Here is a 21,431-nt window from a genome sequence, read left to right as displayed (position 1 = left end):
CAATTGATAAAACTATACTGCAACACTCTCTGGCAAACACACCACCCTGTATAGCTGCAGTGAGAATCTATGCTTTTGTACTCAAACCCTCTTGTCATGAAGGTCCACATACCATTTGCCCTGACTGCTTACTTCACCTGTACACTTGCTTTCAGTGACTTGTATACAAGGCCATCCAGGTCACTTTGTATATCAATGTCTCCCAATCTAACATTTAAATGACAGTCCACCATTCTGCTTTCCTTAACCAAGTGGATAACATAATATATTATACTGAATGTGCCATGCTTACTCACTAAAATGGTCTTGAATGCTTACAATTCCACTTAGATTTGTATTGTCACCAATGTCCAAGCACTGATTTCTGGAGGCCCCCATTTGTCATCACCTTCATTTCATTTATTCCTTTTCCTTGTCTGCTAACGTTTTCACAGTTAATGCTAGTATTTTACCCTAATTTCCATGTGTTTTGATTTCACACAATAACCTCTTATATGGAACTTTATCAAACGCTTTCTGAAAATACATTACATCCATTGGTTCTCCCTTATCTATTCTATTTACATCCTGAAAAAAACCTTTTCGGTTTGTCAATGTGTTTTCTCTTTCATAAATTCATGTTGATTTTGGTTCTGTCATCACATCCTTTATCAGTCTCCAGCATTTTCCTGGTTACTGACATAAGGCTAACTGGTCTGTAATTCTATTTTCTCCCTCCTGCTTTATTTAAAATGGCGAGTTACATTTGCTTCTGTCCAATCAACTGGAGCCATTCCAGAATTTTGGAAGATGACAACCAATGCATTCTTTATCTTTATGTCCACCTCCTTTAGTACCCTGGGATGCAGATTGTCAGTGTTCAGTTTTATTGATTTATCAGCACCTTTAAAAAAATGAATACAGCCTGGGGCCTGAATGGCTCAGCCAGGATCAAAAATGGGCAACCTTTAAGCAGTCAGATCTGATGGGACTTCCAGAACAGGTCAAGCACAAAGTATCTGCACAAGATAAAGACAAGCGAGGACAAGTCTGGACTTGCCTGGAAAATGAGGCTGGTTTATAGTTTGGAGCATCGTGAGCACATTTATTGGTGCCCTGGTTCCTATCATGACCACGTATTGAGAGGAGTTGTGCCTTTAAGACATCGGAGGATGGCTGCCAAGGGTAGCCCTAGTGTCTGCCGTACATGACATTAGTGATCCTAATTGGATGCCATGACCTTGCCCTAGAAGATCGATTGGCTGAGTGACTCAGAATCACACAGCACAAAAGAGGCCCTTCAGCCTGTCACGTCTGTACCACCAAAGCTACACTAAATCTACACTAGCCCCACTTTCCAGCAGAGGGCACATAGCCTTGAATATTATGCCATTTCAAGTGCACATTCAAATACTGTTTGAAAGGTTGTGAAGTAACCCTCCTCAATTAAGCTCCCAGGCGGTGCTTTCCAGGAGCCCTGCACCCTCTAGATGAAAAAAAATTCTCAAATTCCTCCTAAACCTTCTGCATTTTACCTTAAAAATTATGCCTCCATTGTTATTGATTCTTCAACTCTACTATAGTTGCAATTGTGAGCATTTTGCAAGCACTGGTTGTACTTGCAATTCCTCACAAAGTTCTTTGTCTCAAACTGTAAACAAAAAAAAAATCACAGAGCGTAGATCCTTCGCCTTCAAAGTGAACTAGTAAGAGGAGGAAACATGAGGGAAATTCAAAATTCAAAAGGACTTGTGTTCCTGAGAGATAATTTTACTTGTAACTATCGCTGTTAATATAAGCTAAATAAATCCAATCTGTGATGTCGGACCTGGGTCTCAAATGTTTTTGATTTAATTGCTCCTTTTCAAATGGATCGGTACCATCAACCTCAATTTAAAGTATGGAGATTTGAGGATAATATAGCAAGGGCCAGAGAAATTCTGGAAGGATGTAGCAGGGAGGGATAAGAAGGGACACCTGTCGTCATTCCTTCAGTGAAGACTTGTTCCGGTCCAGCAGCAGAAATCAGACCACCTGGAGAGACAGAGAAGATCACTGTGTGTAAGACTAACCTTCACCAAGTTCATCAGAGCCGATGCAGAGCTGCCTGGGCAACTTTAACTGCACAGGTAGTATCTGATCCTCGTCTGGTAGCCAGTAATAATTTAGATAAGGATTGCAACAAAGACTTAATGTTGTGATTGGTAAAGTAATAATGTAAGAATCAGAAGCTTTAATTTGAAAGAACAGGGTTTTATAAATATTAAGCCTTATAGCCTCTTGTATTTTTACTGCATTTTGTAAATAAAATTGAATTACAAGTTGACTCTGATCCTTTAGCTAGGATCACAAATATAATACCAATTTACATAGAAACTGGTCAAAGTGCCCAAAACACAGGCAACACTAATCTCACTCAATTCCTCCTGCTCATCAGACCCCTTGCTTCTTGTGCGTTTCTGGCAAATTATTTATGTTTTCTTCTGGAAAGATTTAACTGAAGTACTTGTTTAATTGCTGCCATTTCCTTGTCCTCAGTTATCTACTCTTCCCCCTTCAGTCTTAAGGGGCCTACCGTTGTCTTGACTAATCTTTTTCTTGTTACATACATATAATACTCCTACAGTCCACTTTTATACTTCTTGCAAGTTTATTCTCATACTGTATTTTTCTCATCAATTTTTCAGCCCTCCTTAGCTGAATTCTAAATTGCTCCCAATCCCCATGTTTGCAACTTTGCTTTTCCTAGCAACATTATACGACTTCTCTTTAATTCTAACACAATCCTTAATTTCTTATGTTAACAATGACTGGGCCACTTTCCCAGTTATATTCTTTCATCAAAGGAACGTATAAACTTCTGCAACGTAAGCATTCATTTCTTAAACATTTGCCATTGTCTGTTCAATGTCATGCCTTTCAGTGAAGCTAGCCAATCTATTGCAGCCAACTCACCCATTGTACCTTCTTAAGTTTCCTTTGTTTAGATTTAGAACCCTAGTTTTGGTTTGGTCTACTTCATTTTCAACTGCAGTGAAAGACTGCTATCATGCTGTGGTCACTGTTTCCAAAAAGATTTGCACAAGACTATTAATTAACTTTTTGACATTGCACAAAATAAAATCTAGAAAAGTTCACTTGCTCAATAGGTTGGTCTAAAAAAATCTTGCACACACTCTGGGAAAGTTTGTACTTTCATGTTACTGTGTGGAAAGCTTTTTAAAAGAAATATTCATTATGTAAAAACAAATTCTATAATAACAAATTTGTTTGAAACAATTTCATAAAGAAAGTTGTGTGATAATAGGAACTAGAAAGATTCAATACAACATTCATTCAGAAAAGTACTTATTTTCCAAATTCTCTTGGTCATTCGAACATTCAAAATATTTAACACAACATAAAATTAAGGCCTTCATGCCATCTCAAAAGCTGTAGATTTGACTTGTAAATTACTTTAGATTGTAATCTATTAAAAATTGAAACTAAATACTGCCAACGACTTGTTTACAGGTGTACTCCAATGAATAGTTGAGTTAAATAGAGCAATTTCAATGTGTTTGCTTCCAAAGTCTCATCACTGCTTTAATACTAGTGATCTTTCCGCAAATATGCCAATTTTTGCCCCCGCCCCCGAAGCCCACCGTTTCAAATGATCTAGATATCCATAGCGCTTTGATTTTGGATCTTTGAGGCTTAAACAACTTTGCTTCAAATTTGGAATTGGCACAAATAATCTCACAAGCCAGATCCACCCTGTTTTAACATGAAATTTGAAACTATCAACATCTAGGAGATATGTAGCTGTAAAATACCTGAGTTTTTAAACGCATCCTCCCCTGTCCTGGCATACATGCATGCGAGACTACTCAATCGTTAACGATTGTAACAAAAACCCGCCACGAGACCCCATATCAGCTGTCAATCACTCAAACGGCAATGCCATTTGCAACAGTGTCGCAGTTGGAAATGCACGAAACTTCCCCAGGACCACTACTTTATGATCCTTACATACAGCTACGTGAAAAAAAAATTAACAGTCATCATTTTTTTCCTTCAGAGCACTGGTTCTCAATAACCAGTGCTTAAAGTCGCAGGAGCTGCTGCCGACTTGACAAAGCGTTAGGGCTAGCTCGCACCTGAACAAGTCGCTGAGATCGAGCGACCGTAATTAGGGGTACAGGCACGAGAAGGAGTCGCGGGTGCTTTTATTTAACGGCCACCTGTTCTATGTGCTTTGGGGCACGCGGCCACCAAATCGTCTCCTCCCCCCACACCCACCTCACTGTCTGTCAGTAACCACGGTAACCAATGCAGCGTCGGGGGTGGATAAATCTAGGAATTCTGGGATTAAAATGGCGGACAAGAGAAATGATTCTGGTGTGTAATGTTGCTTGTTTCGATTTGTTAATTGTGGGTGCTGTAATATTTTGCATTGGTAAAATGATCTGTAATAGCTTTTCGTAGCCCTTTTGGAAAAGAGTTTGGCAATCAGTCCATTGTTAAATCGTTTAACTCAGAGTGCGATGGGTACTCTGTGCTGCAATGCTTTAATTCTTGCTCTGTTGCCCAGTTTCAGTGTATAAATTGGCTTAATTTGTGATAAATTCAGAATATCTCCAAATGTTACGCCAGAATGTTAATATTATTTAATAAAATGAATAGCACTCCATAAAGAGAATTGATAGTCATTTAAAAATTATCCGCTTTGTTCCGACGTTGAAAAATGCACGTTTCGCAATTTAATTCCTTATTTACCAATATTTCAATATACATATATAACATACATACACGGCCCTGATTAATTGCCCCCATTGTATTCTAACTGTAATGAACTTCCGTCTGGGACTAAGTTCAGTTTCAGAACAGATGATTATAACAGTTAAAAAATGATTGTTCAAATACTACGGTAAACCTGTTTATAACAGCACTGAAGTAATCAAACTATTTTAAAAATACAGGGTGATTTAGTCGTTCAGCTGTGTATCAATAAGCTGTTGATTTTCAACATCGTAAGTGGCGTTGTGTTTTATATTGTTAAAATGGACTTCGGCTGGAGAACTGACTTTGGAACAGTCGTGTCTCAGCATCAATGCAGTGGAACAGATAGTTTGCTCCATTTTGTGCAAACAAGAATGCTCATGTTAAAAACGTTTGGATCTCCCAATTTATTTTACTTAGATTATAATGTGGAGTCCAGTACTTTGATTACCTATTTAAACTGAATAATGTACAAATAACTAAGTAATTTGGTATTATTCTTTAAAGTTTGAATTTCTTAATGACAAAGCTAGATTCTGATTATGTATGTGGCTCCTTATTTGAATAACAGCATTTCATTTATCGTTCACATTTGATTCTCTGCATAGCTTAGAGTTAAATCGCTGGAAAAAGTCAGAGTAGTTAATATGGAAACTGTTCTGAAATTGTAATGAAGTACAGGTATGTGAAGAATGTTAGCTGCCCTACCTGGTTGAATGTGACTCCTGAGCCTGCAGCACATAACTATTTAGCACTCTCATGTGGATAGTGCTGGGATGACTAGTGTTGGAAGTGGAAACACGTACAGCTTCAGTCAAATGGATTCTCCTGATAATGCAGCAGAGTAGAAGTAGCTTTATTTTATATGGACATTTGACACTGAGATTAAATGGTGTTAAGTTCCAACACTATTTGATCAACGTAACATTTTACTAAACATTGCAATTAAAAATAAACACAGCTTTATAAATTCTTGAATAAGGAAAATGAGTATTAATAGATAGAGATTTTAAAAAAGTCAACGTTGAATACAATTATACTGGATTAAAAAGTTGTTTGCTTCCTACTGTGGCTAATGCCTCATACTGCCAGGAGATCTGTTGTATGGTGTGCCATGGTCCTCTTGTGCCATTATTGCACATCTGATATAGATTGCATGCAAGTACATTGTGATACCAGAAAATCCTATTACATATAGGTCAACCCCCCCTTTCCATTGCCCTCCAATTTGATCTATAGAAAAGATCTCTGTAGCCTTTCCATTTATTTGGATGTCACTTTTCATACTTTTTTCTTTGCTTTGTAATTTCAAATACATGTTTATCCCATGTTGGAATTTTTATCATAAATCTTAGCATTCACATTTCTAATTTTTTCCATTGATCTTTACTTATGGTCCACATTTCTGAAGCATATAGGAAAGTAGGATCTTATGAGTTTTTACTTTTGTTCTGATCTTGATTTTTCTTGTTAACATATCCTTCATTTTCACAAAACTACTTGTGGCTATCTGTATTCTCCTTCCAAATTTGGCATCACATTTGCCATCTTCTGTTTTCATTTGACCTAAATAGACAAATATTTTGAAATACATGAACTAATTAGCGATAGGCAGCATGATTTTGTGTGTGAGGTGTTCTGTCTCCCAAACTTGATTCAGTTTTTTTGAGAAAGTGACAAAGGTGATTGAGGGCAGGGTGGTGGACATATTTCTTATCTTTGAGAAGATCTCATGGCAGGCTGATACAGAAGGTACAGTCACATGGGATCCACCAGTGAGCTTGTGAGATGGATGCAGAACTGGCTTAGTCAGAGAGCAGTGGTGGAAGGGATTTTTTTCCAACTGGAAATTGTGACTAGTGGTGTTCCACAAGCATCCGTACTGGGAGCCCTGTCATTGGTAATATACATATAACTGGGGGACTTTAACTTTCCAAATATTGACTGGAAATACTATAGTTGGAGTACTTTAGATTGGTCAGTTTTTGTCCAGTGTGTGCAGGTGAGTTTCCTGATTCAGTATGTAGACAGACCAACAAGGAGCGAGGCCACATTGGATTTGGTACTGGGTAATGAACCGGCCAGGTGTTAGATTTGGAGGTAGGTGAGCACTTTGGTGATAGTGACCACAATTCGGTTATGTTTATTTAGCGATGGAAGGGGATAGGTATATACCGCTGGGCAAGAGTTATAACTGGGGGAAAGGCAGTTACGATGCGATTAGGCAAAATTTAGGATACTTAGGGTGGGGAAGAAAACTGCAGGGAACGGACACAATTGAAATGTGGAACTTATTCAAGAAAAATCTACTGCGTGTCCTTGATAAGTCTGTAGCTGTCAGGTAGGGAGGAAGTGGTTGAGTGTGGGAGCCATGGTTTACAAAGGAAGTTGAATCTTACGTCAAGCAGAAGAAGAAAGCTTATATTAGGATGACATGTGAAGGCTTAGTCAGGGTGCTTGAGAATTACAAGTTAGCCAGGAAAGACCTAACGAGAGAACGAAGAAGAGCCTGAAGGCATGAGAAGTAGTTGGCAGATGGGATCAAAGAAAACCCTAAGGCTTTCCATAGGTATATCAGGAATAAAGGATTAGTCTAAGATTAGGGCCAATCAAGGACAGTGGTGGGAAGTTGTGCGTGGAGTTTGAGGTGATTGGAGAAGTGCTAAATGAATATTTTTCGTCGGTATTCACACTGGAAAAAGACGATGTTGCCGAGCTGAATACTGAAAGACAGGTGGGATTGAGGTTCATAAGGAGAAGAAGTTAGCAATTCTGGAAAGTGTGAAAATAGATAAGTCCCCTGGGCCAGTTGGGATTTATCCTAGGATTCTCTGGGAAGTCAGGGAGGAGATTGCAGAGACCTTTGCTTTGATCTTTATGTTGTCAATGTCTACAGGAATAGTACCAGAAAACTGGAGATTAGCAAATGTTGTCCCTATGTTCAAGAGCGGGAGTAGAGACAACCCTGATAACTATAAATCAGTGATCCTTACTTCAGTTGTAGGTAAATTGTTGGAAAAGGTTATAAGTGATAGGATTTATAATCGCCTGGAAAGGAATAAGTTGATTTGTGATAATCAATATAATTTTGTGAAAGGTAGGTCATACCTCACAAGCTTTATTGAGTTCTTTGAGAAGGTGTTGAAGTCCACATTGATGCCCTGGGGTTGAAGTGTTCCGAGGCAGAAGATGAGGCGTTCTTCCTCCAGGCGTCGGGTGGTGAGGGAATGGCGGTGAAGGAGGCCCAGGACCTCCATGTCCTCCTCTGGGACACCCACACCAATCAACCACACTGCCCTGTAGCCCAACATTTCAACTCCCCCTCCGACTCTGCTGAGGACATGGAGGTCCTGGGCCTCCTTCACTGCCGCTCCCTCACCATCCGACGCCTGGAGGAAGAATGCCTCATCTTCCACCTCGGAACACTTCAACCCCAGGGCATCAATGTGGACTTCAACAGTTTCCGCATTTCCCCTTCCCCCACCTCACCCCAATTCCAAACTTCCAGCTCAGCATTGTCCCCATAAGGACTTGTCCTACCTGCCTATCTTCTTCACCCTCCTCTCTGACCTATCACCTTCATCCCACCCCCATCCACCCATTGTACTCTTTGCTACCTTCCCCTACCCTCCTCCCTGACCTATCACCTTCATCCCCACCCCCACTCACCTATTGTACTCTATGCTACTTTCTCCCCACCCCCACCCTCCTCTCATTTATCTCTCCACCCTTCAGGCACTCTGCCTTTTGCCCGAAACGTCGATTTTCCTGCTCTTCGGATGCTACCTGAACTGCTGTGCTTTTCCAGCACCACTAATCCAGAATCTCGTTTCCAGCATCTGCAGTCATTGTTTTTACCTTAAATGACAAAGGGCCACACCTGATCCTGCAAGTGGAACTGTATCCTCAGTATTTTGGAAATTGCATCTTTTCCTCCAATTTTTGTCCCTGTAAACGCATTCAGTTTTCTGAATATTTGCTGTGTACTGATTAAATACTTCTGGCAACAATATACAGCAACGTCTTAGAGTCATAGAGGCTTATACTATGGAAAAAAGGCCCTTTTGGCTAATTGAGTCTTCTGTCGTCAAAAATAACCTTTAACTATTCTAATCTCATTTTCCAGCATGTTTTGACATCGCAAGTGCACACCTGAGTACTTCTTCAATATTATGAGGGTTTCTGACTCAGCCATCCTTGTCGGCAGTGAATTCTGGATTCCTACCATTCTCTGGGTGAAAAATAATTTCCTCACAGCCCCTGTAAACTACTTGCCCTTAACTTTAAACCTGTGCCCTTCATGAAAGGAAAAAAATGTCTTCCTGTGTACCCTGTCAATGTCTTTCATTTTATTCATCTGAATCATGTTTCCTTTCAGTCTCCTGTACTCCAAGGAAAGCAGTCACAGAGTATCTGATCTCTCTTCTTAAATGAACTTGTTCAGTTCAGGCAACATTCTGGTATATATCCTCTGCACACTCTCCATGCATTATTTCTGCTTCTATTTGTGCAGTTCTGGAATCCAAATAATACTCCAGCTGTGGCTGAACCAGTATCTTATTTTATGCAATTTCAAAATCATCTCCTTCCTCTATGCATCAACAAATAAAGGCAACTTTCCATGTGTCATCTTAACCACTTTACCTCCCTGTCCTGATACTTATAAAGGACTGGTGCACATGCACACCATGGTTCCTCTAATTCTCAGTGTTTGCCAAGGTCCTACCATTCACCATGTATTACCTTATCCTAATCCTATTTCTGCTTGAAACTTATCTTCTTGTCTGATACTCACTAATTGGTTCCAATACAGGTTCCAGTAACACGTTTATTAATTTCTGGTGATAAACATGATGGAAAACTTTGTAAAGTTTGTGAAACAGATATATAAGTTCTTTTCACGTCTTTTATTAACCAAAGACTATTCTTGTGTTAAATATTGCCTCATTAATTTCTGCTCTGGGTATAAATCCAGAATGAATGACACCAAAAAAAACAGAAGATGCTGGAAAAGCTCAGCAGGTCTGGCAGCATCTGTGAAGAGAAATCAAAAATAATTGATCCTTCTTCAGAACTTTGATTTCTCTTTACAGATCCTGCCAGACCCACTGAGCTTTTCCAGCAACTTCTGTTTTTGTTTCTGATTTACAGCATCTGCAGTTCTTGCGATTTTTATTTTGCATGACACCAAGTTAGAACATAGAACAGTGCAGGCCCTTTGACTCTTGATGTTGCACCGATCTGTGGAACCAATTTGAAGCCCATCTATCCTGCACTATTCCGTTTTCATCCATGTTTATTCAATGACCATTTGAATGCCCTTAAAGTTGGTGAGTCTACTACTGTTGCAGGCTGTGTGTTCCATGCCCCTACTACTCTCTCAGTATGGAAACTACCTCTGACATCTGTCCTATATCTATCGCCCCTCAAATTAAAGCTAAATCCTCTTGTGCTAGCCTTTACCATCCGAGGAAAAAGGCTCTCACTGTCCACCCTATCTAAATTTCTGATTATCTTATATGTCTCAATTAAGTCACCTCTCAACCTTCTTCTCTTTAAGTGAAAACAGCCTCAGGTCCCTCAACCTTTCCTCATAAGACCTTCCCTCTCTATCAGGCAGCATCCCAGTACATTGCCTTTCCAAAGCTTTTACATCCTTCCCATAATGTGGTGACAAAAACTGTACGCAATCCCAAGTGCGACCGCGCCATAGTTTTGTACAGCTGCAACGTGACCTTGTGGCTCCGAAACTCAGTCCCTCTACCAATAAAAGCTAACACACCGTATGCCTTCTTAACAACCCTATCAACCTGGGTGGCAACTTTTAAGGATCTATTTTCATGGACACCGAGCTCTCTCTGCTCATCTACACTACCAAGAATCTTATCATCAGCCCAGTACTCTTTATTCCTGTTGTTTATTCCAAAGTGAATCACCTCACACTTTTCTGTATTAAACTTCATTTGCCCAGCTCCGCATCTTATTGGTGTCCCTCTGAAACCTGTAACATCCTTCAGCACAGCCCACAACTTCACTGACCTTAGTGTCATCAGCAAATGTACTAACCCATCCATCTGTGCCCTCCTCTAGTTCATTTATAAAAATGGCAAACAGCAGTGGCCCCAAAACATCCTTGCGGTACTCCACAAATAACTGATCTCCAGGATGAACATTTCCCATCAACCACAACCCTCTGTCTTCTTTCAGTTAGCTAATTTCTGATCCAAACTCTTAAATCATCCTCAATTCCATGCCTTTGTATTCTGTGTAATAGCTGACCATGGGGAACATTATCAAACGCTTTACTGAAGTTCACGTACACCTCATCAACAGCTTTACCCTCATCCACCCATTTGGTCACCATCTCAAAGAACCTAATAAGGTTTGTGAGGTACGACCTACCCTTCACTAATCCCTAATCAACTTATTCTCTCTGGATAATCATAAATCCTATCTCTTATAACCTTTTTTAACATTTTACCCACAACCTAAGTAAAGTTCACTGGTCTATAATTATCAGGGTTGTCTCTACTCCCGTTCTTGAACAAGGCGACAACATTTGCTATCCTACAGTCTAATGACATTATTTCTGTAGACAATGATGACAGAAAGATCAAAGCCAAAGGCTCTGCAATCTCTTCCTTGGCTTCCCAGAGAATCCTAGGATAAATCCCATCCAGCCCAGGGGTCTTATCACACTTTCCAGAATTGCTAGCACCTCCTACTTGTGAACCCAATCCTGCATAGTTTAGTAGCCTGTATCTCAGTATTCTCTCCGACAACATTGTCTTTTTCCAGTTTGAATACTGCTGAAAAATATTCATTTTCCTAACTCCTCAGATTCCGTGCACAACTTCCCACTACTATCCTTGATTGGCCCTAAATTTTCTCTCGTCATTCTTTTATTCCTGATATATTTATAGAAAACTTCACTGTTTTCCTTGATCCTACCTGCCAACGACTTCCAATGTCACCTCCTGGCTCTTCTTAGCACTCTCTTTAGGTCTTTCCTGGCTGACTTGTAATTTTCAAGTGCCCGAACTGAGCCTTCACATATCATCCTAACATAAGCCTTCTTCTTCCTCTTGACAAGAGATCCAACTTCTTTAGTAAACCACGGCTCCCATTCTCAACCCCTTCCTCCCTGTCTGACAGGTACATACCTATCAAGGATATGCAAGTAGAGGTTTCATGAATAAGCTCCACATTTCAATTTTACCCATCCCTGCAGTTTTCTTCCCCATCCTCTGCACCCTAAATCTTGTCTAATCGCATCATAATTGCCTTTCCTCCAGCAATAACTCTTGCCCTGCATTATATACTTATCCCTTTCCATCGCTAAATTAAACATAACTAAATTATGGTCACTACCTCCAAAATGCTCACCTACCTCCAAATCTAATACCTGGCCAGGTTCATTCCCTGGTATCAAATCCAATGTGGCCACCTCCCTTGTTGGCTTGTGTACGTACTGTGTCAGGAAACCATCCTGTACACATTTGATGAAATCTAACCTATCTAAAGTACGTGAACTATAGTATTTCCAGCCAATATTTGGAAAGTTAAAGTCCCCCATAACAACTACCCTGTTACTTTCACTTCTATCCAGAATTATCTTTGTTATCCCTTCCTCTACATCTCTGGAACTACTTGGAGACTTTTAGAAAACTCCCAACAGGGTGTCCTCTCCTTTCCTGTTTCTAACCTCAGCCTCTACTACCTCTGTAGATGAGTCCTCAAACGTCCTTTCTGCTACTGTAACATTGTCCTAAACTAACAATGCCACACCTCTCCCTCTTTTACCACCTTCTCTGTTCTTAGTGAAACATCTAAATCCCGGAACCTGTAAGAACCATTCCTGTCCCCGCTTTATCCATGTCCCCTAAGTGGCCATGACATTGAAGTCCCAGGTACCAACCCATGCTGCAAGTTCACCACCTTATTCCGGATGCTTCTGGTGTTGAAGTACTTCAAAATACCTTCATGCTTGCCGGTGAATTCTTGCGACCTTGAAACCATATTTCATACCTCACTACTCTCAACCTCCTGGACACTGGAACTACAAATTAGGTTCCCATCCTCCAGCTAAGTTAGTTTAAAACTTCCAGAATAACCGTGTTCTGCTTCATATGTGTTATTAGTATTTTCTGTTTATGATTTTGGTTCCTCCAAACGTTCAAGGTACATTAAACCTTTATTTGTTGATTATGATGCGTATTGTTTGCGTGGCATTTAGAGTACATGAACTCAGAGAAAATCTCGTGTTTATAGTTTTGCTGGAAGCTGCTTGTATGTTGATAGGGCAGATAGACATGGCATTGGTTGGCAAGCAGTTGATGGGCCGCAAGCATTTGATGGGCCACCAGCAGTTGAGAAAAGTTAACCAGGTAAGTGAAATTGTCATTTCATAATCCTTTCTTAACTGTTTTAGCAGATTAAAAGTAATTCTAGCCTCTACAGTCTAGAATGCTTGGGACCAGGTCTTTTCTGGATTTTGGAATGTTAAACCAGAAGTGTGTAAACCAGAAAACACGGTAGACGTAAGTATATACCTGAAACAGAAAGCAATGAAATGCACCAAGAATAGTGAGATGTCTTGTAAAAAGTTCATTTTACAGAAGAGGAGGTGCAGAAGGTCTTAAAATGCACTAAGGTCTACAAATGCCTGGGACCTGCTAAGTATTTCCCAGAACTTTGTGGGATGCGAGGGAGGAGATTTCTGGACCCCTTGCTGAGATATTTGTATCATTGATTGTCACAGTTGATGTGCCAGCAGGTTGTCTAATGTGGTGCCATTATTTAAGAAAGACTGTGAGGAAAAGCCAGGGAACTATAGATGGCTTAGCTGTACATCAGTGGTGGCTAAGCTGTTGGAAGAGATTCTGAAGGACAGATTTACATGCATTTGAAACTTCCTCCAGCATTATCCTCTGCCAGCACCATCCTCCGCCAGCACCACCCTCTGCACTTCCGCCACCCATACATTGGATCATCCTCTGCCACTTCTGCCATCAGACATCACATAATCCTCCACTACTTATGTCACCTGCAAACAGACCCCACCATCAGAGATCTATTTCCCTCCCCACCCCTATCAGCATTCGGGAGAGACCATTCCCTCCACGAATCCCTCGTCAGGTCCACGCACTCCCCCACTGCCCACACCTCACTCTCGGCACCCTCGCCTGCCACTGCAGGAATTGAAAAACCTGTGTGCGCACCACTCCCTTCACCTCCGTCCAAGGCCCTAAAGGATCCTTCTACATCTGTCAGAAATTTACTTGGAGCTCCACCAATGTTATCTACTGCATCCATTGCACCCAATGTGGTCTCCTCTACATCGGGGAGATAGGACGCCTACTTGCGGATCATTTCAGAGAATGTCTCTAGGCCACCCGCATCAACCAACCCCACCCCAGCGTGGTTGAACATTTCAACTCCGTTCCTACTTTGTCAGGGACATGCAAGTCATGGGACTCCTCCATCGCCAAACCTTTACCACCCAAGGACTGGAGGAAGAACACCTCATATTCTGCCTTGGGACACTGCAACCACAGAGATCAATGTGGATTTCAACAGCCTCCTCATTTCCGCTCCCCCCACATGATCCCAGTCCCAAGCCTCACTCGCCACTGCCCTCCTGACCTGTCCATCACCTTTCCTATCTATCCGCTCCACCTTCCTCCCTGGCCTACCACCTTCTCCCTCAAATCTTCCACCTGTTGCATTCTCAGCTGCCTTACCACCGACCTCACCCCCTCCCATTTATCTCTCAGACCTCCAGTCCGTAAGCCTCATTCCTGATGAAGGGCTTATGCCCGAAACATCATTTCTCCTGTTCCTCGGATGCTGCCTGACCTGCTGTGCTTTTCCAGCACAACACTCTTGACTCTGACCTCCAGTATCTACAGTCTTCACTTTCTCTACAGATTAGGAATAGCCAGCATGGCTTTGTGTGGGAAATCATGGCTCACAAACTTGATTTGAGTTTTTCGAAGAAGTGACAAAGGAGATTATTGTAGGCAAAGCTGTATGTTTGGATTTCAACAAAACATTCATCAAGGTTCTGCATAGTAGACTGATTAGTAAGTTTAGATCCCGTGGATCCGGGGGAGCTAGACAATTGGATACCAAATGGATTTGAAGGTAGGAAACAGAGAATGGTGGTGGAGGTTGTTTTTTGGACTGGAGGCCTGTGACCAGTGATGTGCCAGAATGATCAGAGCTGGTCCACTGCGTTTGTCTGTTTATATAAATGGTTTGAATGTGAATAAAGGATATATGGTTATTAAGTTTGCAGAAGACTCCAAAATAGGTACTGATGGGCCAGTAGGCCGAGAAAAGACAGATGGAATTTACTTTAGATAAATGTGAAGTGCTGTGTTTTGACAAGGCAAGCAGGGCATGGCTTATACTGTTAATGTTAGAGTCCTTGGGAGGTTTGTTGAGACATGTACCTAGGGGTACATGTGTATAGTTTTTTGAAAGTGGAGTTGCAGGTAGATAGGGTGGTGAAGAAGGCATTTGGCAGGCTTGCGTTGAGTACAGGAGTTGGGATGTCATGTTCTGGCTCTACAGGACATTGGTGAGGCCACTTATGGAGTACTGCATACACTTCTGATGGCCCTTCTATAGGAAGGAGAGGGTGCAGAAAACATTTACAAAAGTATTGTTTGGTCTTGAGATATTGAGTTAAGGCAAAGGCTGAATAAGCTGAAGCTTTTTTCCCTGGATTATTGGAGACTGAGGGGTGACCTTCTAGAGGTTTATAAAATCATGAGCGCCATGGATAGGGTGAATAGCCAAGGTCTTTTTTGAAGGTGAGGGTGTGTAAAACTAGAGGACATAGGTTTTAAGGTGAGAGGAGAAAGATTTTAAAAAGGACCTGAGTGGTAACATTTCCATACAGAGGATGGTGCATGTATAGAACAAACTGCCAGAGAAGGTAGTGGAGGAAGATACAATTATAACATTTAAAAGGCATTTAGATGGGTATATGAATAGGAAGGGTTGACAAGGGTATGGGCCAAATGATGGCAGATGTGACGAGGTCAGATAGGGATATCGGTTGGCGCGAATGAGTTGGACCAAAGAGTCTGTTCCGTGCTGTGCGGCTCTAATTGTTTTGCTTCTCCAAGTATTGTGTCTTCTGTGTTTCTACTCCTAAAATATTGTAATAAAATGATGCTGATGCCAACAGAGAATCAGGCCATGCAAGTTGGCTAAGGCTTAAATTACTGGCAATGCTAGTAAGAGTAATTGGTAATTTGGATGATAGCAGTTTCACCAAAGTTACTTCGAGGTGGTGGAGTCACAATCAGTTACTGGGCTTTCTGGAGTTATACATTTGAAAGAATCTGGATGTCCTGTGCCTGTAGTATTTGCCAGTCTATTTGCCCAGATGGTACTGAGCTTGATACCCTCATGATCACCTTAGTAGGCTTTTGCATTGTTGATAATTGAACATTCTGCAAGGCCTATTGCGAAACAGTTTGTGCATTTTGATTAGATGTGGAATTGTCCAAATGATTAACTGATTAATTGGAAATGACAGCTGTTGTCCTCCTCTTGAGACCTTTCTCTTGAGAGTTTTCCAAGCCATTGTTCTGAATGTATTTGTATTTCCTGCTTTAGAGACCAGCACAACATAGGTGGACTCCTACTTAATGTTTTCTGAGCTGGGTATTTTGGTGAAGACAGACTGAGCAAAATCTGAAGAATTAACCAGGGATATGCTGCAGAAGTCTGCTGAGAAGGTGATAGTATTGCAACTAGATGTGAAAACATTAGCAAAGGAGAACATGGAAATTGGGGTGGTTTGTTCAAAGAGATATAGGTAGCCAAGTGACTTGACTCCTGTTTGACACTCAACTATATGTATGCTGGAAAATTGAATGGATCTTTCTCTGCTGCTGATCACCTTGCTGTTTATGAGAATGATTGCCTATCAATATAAGGGGTGACATGAATTCAATGTGGCAACCATCTGAGTCTGAGTGCCGAAAGTATGAACTTATTGTAGCTGCAACAGGATGGAGAGACTAGATCTGATCTGAATTGGGCGATAGCAAGACTTATTTGCTTGGGTCTACTCAACACATTTCTGACCAATTGGTGTTTCTGAGCAATAGATTTCAGGACTGAAGAAGTTGGAATGGAGAACCAACGACAAGATTTTAAACAGTACACTGCTGAGTACACATGCCCTTGAGTGTCATAATATTATGTATATGTTAGGATGTCATAGTTGTTTAAAGTTAAAAATCACACAACACCAGGTTATAGTCCAACAGGTTTAATTGGAGCGTCGCTCCTTCATCAGGTGGTAGTGGACGGCTCAATCGTGGCATAGACAGAGAACACAGGGGACTAACACCTTCAACATATTGTCTAGCTATCACGATTGTTAACAGCTAACATGAAAATGCAACTTTTAAAAAAAAAAAGGTTTTGTGATTTACACATGAAAGAAGTGAAACTGTCATGGTATTCTAACAGATGAAAGGCTTAACAGACAATAAATTTTTCAATGTATAATTTCAGTTGCATCACACTGTAAATTTTTGCTATAAATTCTGTGTGTTAGGATTGAGCCCTCCACTACCACCTGATGAAGGAGCGTCGCTCTGAAAGCTAGTGTGCTTCCAATTAAACCTGTTGGACTATAACCTGGTGTTGTGATTTTTAACTTTGTACACCCCAGTCCAACACCGGCATCTCCAAATCATGGTTGTTTAACATCTCTAAATGCATCTGAAAAATCTTAACAAAAATAACAGGTACAAAAATATGGCAAAAAATTGTTTTTGGAAAACTTCTTGTTGATTAGTAATTAACATTGTGATATGATGTTGCCAATCATGTTATTCATTGTTCATTACTGTGGCATGCATTTACATAACATACTGGGAGATATTTTTCCAGGAAATCAAAAGCCAAGAATTATGAGTAGATTCTTATAGGGATCAGAGTGAAATGGGCCATGGCTATGTCTGGCAGAATTGGGCTCCAAGTGGGACAAGGCCCAACTTGATGTCGGGTGCGTCTCGCACTATGATTTATGCTTTTCATAAATGGCATGGTGAGGTTCATGCGAGGCAATGGTGAGGTGTTAGTTTGACAGGGATTAATGCTCATTAAACATCTTGTTAATGGTACAGCTTGCCTCATTGATCATCATCCTACCATCCTACCAAACTCGGCAAACAAATTAGATATCAGGAATCCTTGACAAGAAAAACAGAATGAACATCTATTTGATTCAGCTCACTGCTTGCTCTGAACAACCTCAATGTTGGAATTCGGGAGCAGCATCTCACGGAATACTCCACTGTACCAGTCCCACACACCCCATGTTCACAGATAGTGGCATCTGATGCGTGCCAGCCTCAACCGTTATGATACATCTCCAATCCACTATTAGAATTCTTCTGCATTTGAGTGCTCACTTTAATCTGCACTAGCTGTGTAATGCTGTTGCAAGGACTCCCAGCTTGTGGGCTGTACCAGGCTGCATCTCTGGGCTCTTTTTCTTTGTCTTAGTGTTCACTCAATTTTGACCTTTGCCTTTGCACTACCTTGTTCAGCAGGGCTTCCAGGAATCTATAGGAGAGAGGGATGCTGACTCCTTCATCTGCTGTGCCTGGTTAAAATTTTAACAACTGTGCAGGGCAGCTTCAGGCCCACAATGCTTGTACTGATGCGCAATGGGCTTTCCCGGCAACAAAGAAGCTGGTCAATTCGGGATATCTCTTGAGTGGTGAGTTGATCTGGAAATGGTATGTGGCAGGATGAAGTGGACATATGGCTTGACAGAAACCACAGGTACAGGTAGGCAGTTAATTAGCAGAATTTGGTAAGAAAGTTGAAATGTGTTACGAGACCGAGTGGTGTCAAGCCGTCCAAAGCATTTGACACAACTTGGATTTAGCCGGTAATTTGCAGTAGATTTGACCTATAATTTTTGTGTGATTTTCTTTCAAATATTTTCATTTATCACTGTTTATTTCCACATAACTTGCAAAAAAACTAGGAATGAAAATTAAATGTTGACTTCACAGTTCAGCTGGACTTGGGGGAGAGGCGATGGAGATGTGATAGGTGGAAGGAGGTCAAGGTGAGGGTGATAGGCCGGAGTGGGGTGGGGGCGGAGAGGTCAGGAAAAAGATTGCAGGTTAGGAAGGCGGTGCTGAGTTCGAGGGATTTGACTGAGACAAAGTGGGGGGAGGGGAAATGAGGAAAAGGAGAAATCTGAGTTCATCCCTTGTGGTTGGAGGGTTCCTAGGCGGAAGATGAGGCGCTCTTCCTCCAACCGTTGTGTTGTTATGGTCTGGCGATGGAGGAGTCCAAGGACCTGCATGTCCTTGGTGGAGTGGGAGGGGGAATTAAAGTGTTGAGCCACGGGGTGGTTGGGTTGGTTGGTCCGGGTGTCCCAGAGTTGTTCTCTGAAACGTTCCGCAAGTAGGCAGCCTGTCTCCCCAATATAGAGGAGGCCACATCGGGTGCAGCGGATGCAATAGATGATGTGTGTGGAGGTGCAGGTGAATTTGTGGCGGATATGGATTTGGGGCCTTAGAGAGAAATAAGGGAGGAGGTGTGGGCGCAAGTTTTGTATTTCTTGCGGTTGCAGGGGAAGGTGCCGGGAGTGGAGGTTGGGTTGGTGGGGGGTGTGGACCTGACGAGGGAGTCACGGAAGGAGTGGTCTTTTCGGAACGCTGATGGGGGAGGGGAGGGAAATATATCCCTGGTGGTGGGGTCCGTTTAGAGGTGGCGGACATGGCGGCGGATGATACGCTGTATATGGAGGTTGGTGGGGTGGTAGGTGAGAACCAGTGGGGTTCTGTCCTGGTGGCAGTTGGAGGGGCGGGGCTCAAGGGCGGAGGAGTGGAAAGTGGAGGAGATGCGGTGGAGGGCATCGTCGATCACCCCCCGGACCAACCAACCCAACCACCCCGTGGCTCAACACTTTAACTCCCCCTCCCACTCCACCAAGGACATGCAGCTCCTTGGACTCCTCCATCGCCAGACCATAACAACATGACGATTGGAGGAAGAGCGCCTCATCTTCCGCCTAGGAACCCTCCAACCACAAGGGATGAACTCAGATTTCTCCAGTTTCCTCATTTCCCCTCCCTCCACATTGTCTCAGTCAAATCCTCGAACTCAGCACCGCCCTCCTAACCTGCAATCTTCTTCCTGACTTCTCCGCCCCACGCCACTCTGGCCTATCACCCTCACCTTGACCTCCTTCCACCTATCGCATATCCATCGCCCCTCCCCCAAGTCCCTCCTCCCTACCTTTTATCTTAGCCAGCTAGACACACTTTCCTCGTTCCTGAAGAAGGGTTTATGCCCGAAACGTCGAATTTCCTGTTCCTTGGATGCTGCCTGACCTGCTGCGCTTTTCCAGCAACACATTTTCAGCTCTCTAGCATCTGCAGACCTCACTTTCTCTTCACAGTTCAGCCACCTGTTTTTGCAGTAGCTCAACCCAAGGTGTGATTCAAAACTATAATGCATATTTTAGTTTATATGATGATGATAAACTTTTTATGCCTCATTCATTAGCATTCTATGTAGTCATTTAACATAGATGCACAATGCACACGATTCCTGTTTAAAGGACTTGCTGTAATGTCTATTTTTTTCAAGGTCAGATGTCTCAGGACACCAGCTTATAGTCCAAAATGTTTATTTTAAATCACAAGCTTTCAGAGTGCTGCCCGTTTGTAATGTGAAGTGGAGAGAAGCACTCAGGCACAGAATTTATAATCAGAGAGATCAAAACATCATACAAATGGTATAAGTGGAGTGTTGACATGCCAAATAATAGGTCTCTGCAGGCAATCAAGAGTGTCAGACTGTGAGTAAAGTATCCACAACTGAATAGCAGGTGAAGGAATGATCTATAATCCAATTAATAAGGCAGAGAGATAATAACAAAACATTAAAAATAAAGTGGTGCTGGAGACAAAACAAATGACTGGAATTATATGATAGGTATAAGTGTCCCTGAAGCAGAGAAACAATGCCATGTTCTTCACAGCCTTCAATCTGTCGTCGATGACGGTGAACATCTCGCCAGGGATATCTTGACACCTACAGTTCTCATTTTTAAACAACCGCTAAACCTTAAACAGTCTATCTCTCGCAGAAAACTACGCAGCCTTTAGGACAACAGCGACCACAACACCACACAACCCTGACACAGCAACCTCTGCAAGATGTGCCAGATAATCAACATGGATGCTATCATAACACTTTGGCAACACCAAACACCATGTACATGGCAGATATTCATTTGACTCGGCCGATGTTGTCTACCTCATATGCTACAGGCATGAATGCCTTGAGGCATAGTATATGAGACCAGGCAGACACTACGGCATTATATATATTATATACCACAGACACCGTGCATTATATCTATCATGCACCACTTCAGTGGTCAAGGATATTCAGTCTCTGATCTTAAGGTAAGTGTCCTCCAAGGCCGACTTCAAGATACACAACAATGCAGAATCGCCAAACATAAACTTATATCGAAGTTCCGTACCCATGAAGATGGCCTCAACCATGAATTTGGGTTCATGTTGCACTCCATGTGATCCCACCATGCTGTTCTGTATCTGTAAAATCTTCTTCACTGTCCTGTTTTGACACCATCACTTTGATAACTTGTTATGATCACT

At 41.8% G+C, this 21,431-nt stretch overlaps 1 protein-coding gene across 1 annotated transcript in view; it reads left to right on the top strand.

The window, feature by feature from the left end:
• The first annotated feature begins 4,328 nt into the window (after positions 1-4,328).
• Positions 4,329-21,431, top strand: part of agbl4 (AGBL carboxypeptidase 4) — a 766,018-nt gene continuing 748,915 nt past the window's right edge. The window contains exon 1 of the mRNA XM_060829584.1: positions 4,329-4,359. Coding sequence (XP_060685567.1) covers positions 4,335-4,359 — 25 coding nt within the window. The 5' untranslated portion in view covers positions 4,329-4,334. The remainder of the gene's footprint in view (positions 4,360-21,431) is intronic.

Source organism: Hemiscyllium ocellatum, chromosome 9 (genome assembly GCF_020745735.1).
Source record: "Hemiscyllium ocellatum isolate sHemOce1 chromosome 9, sHemOce1.pat.X.cur, whole genome shotgun sequence".
Classification (NCBI taxonomy): Eukaryota; Metazoa; Chordata; class Chondrichthyes; order Orectolobiformes; family Hemiscylliidae; genus Hemiscyllium; species Hemiscyllium ocellatum.
Note: the sequence above shows the minus strand (reverse complement) of the source record. Positions and strands in the feature narration are given on the sequence as shown.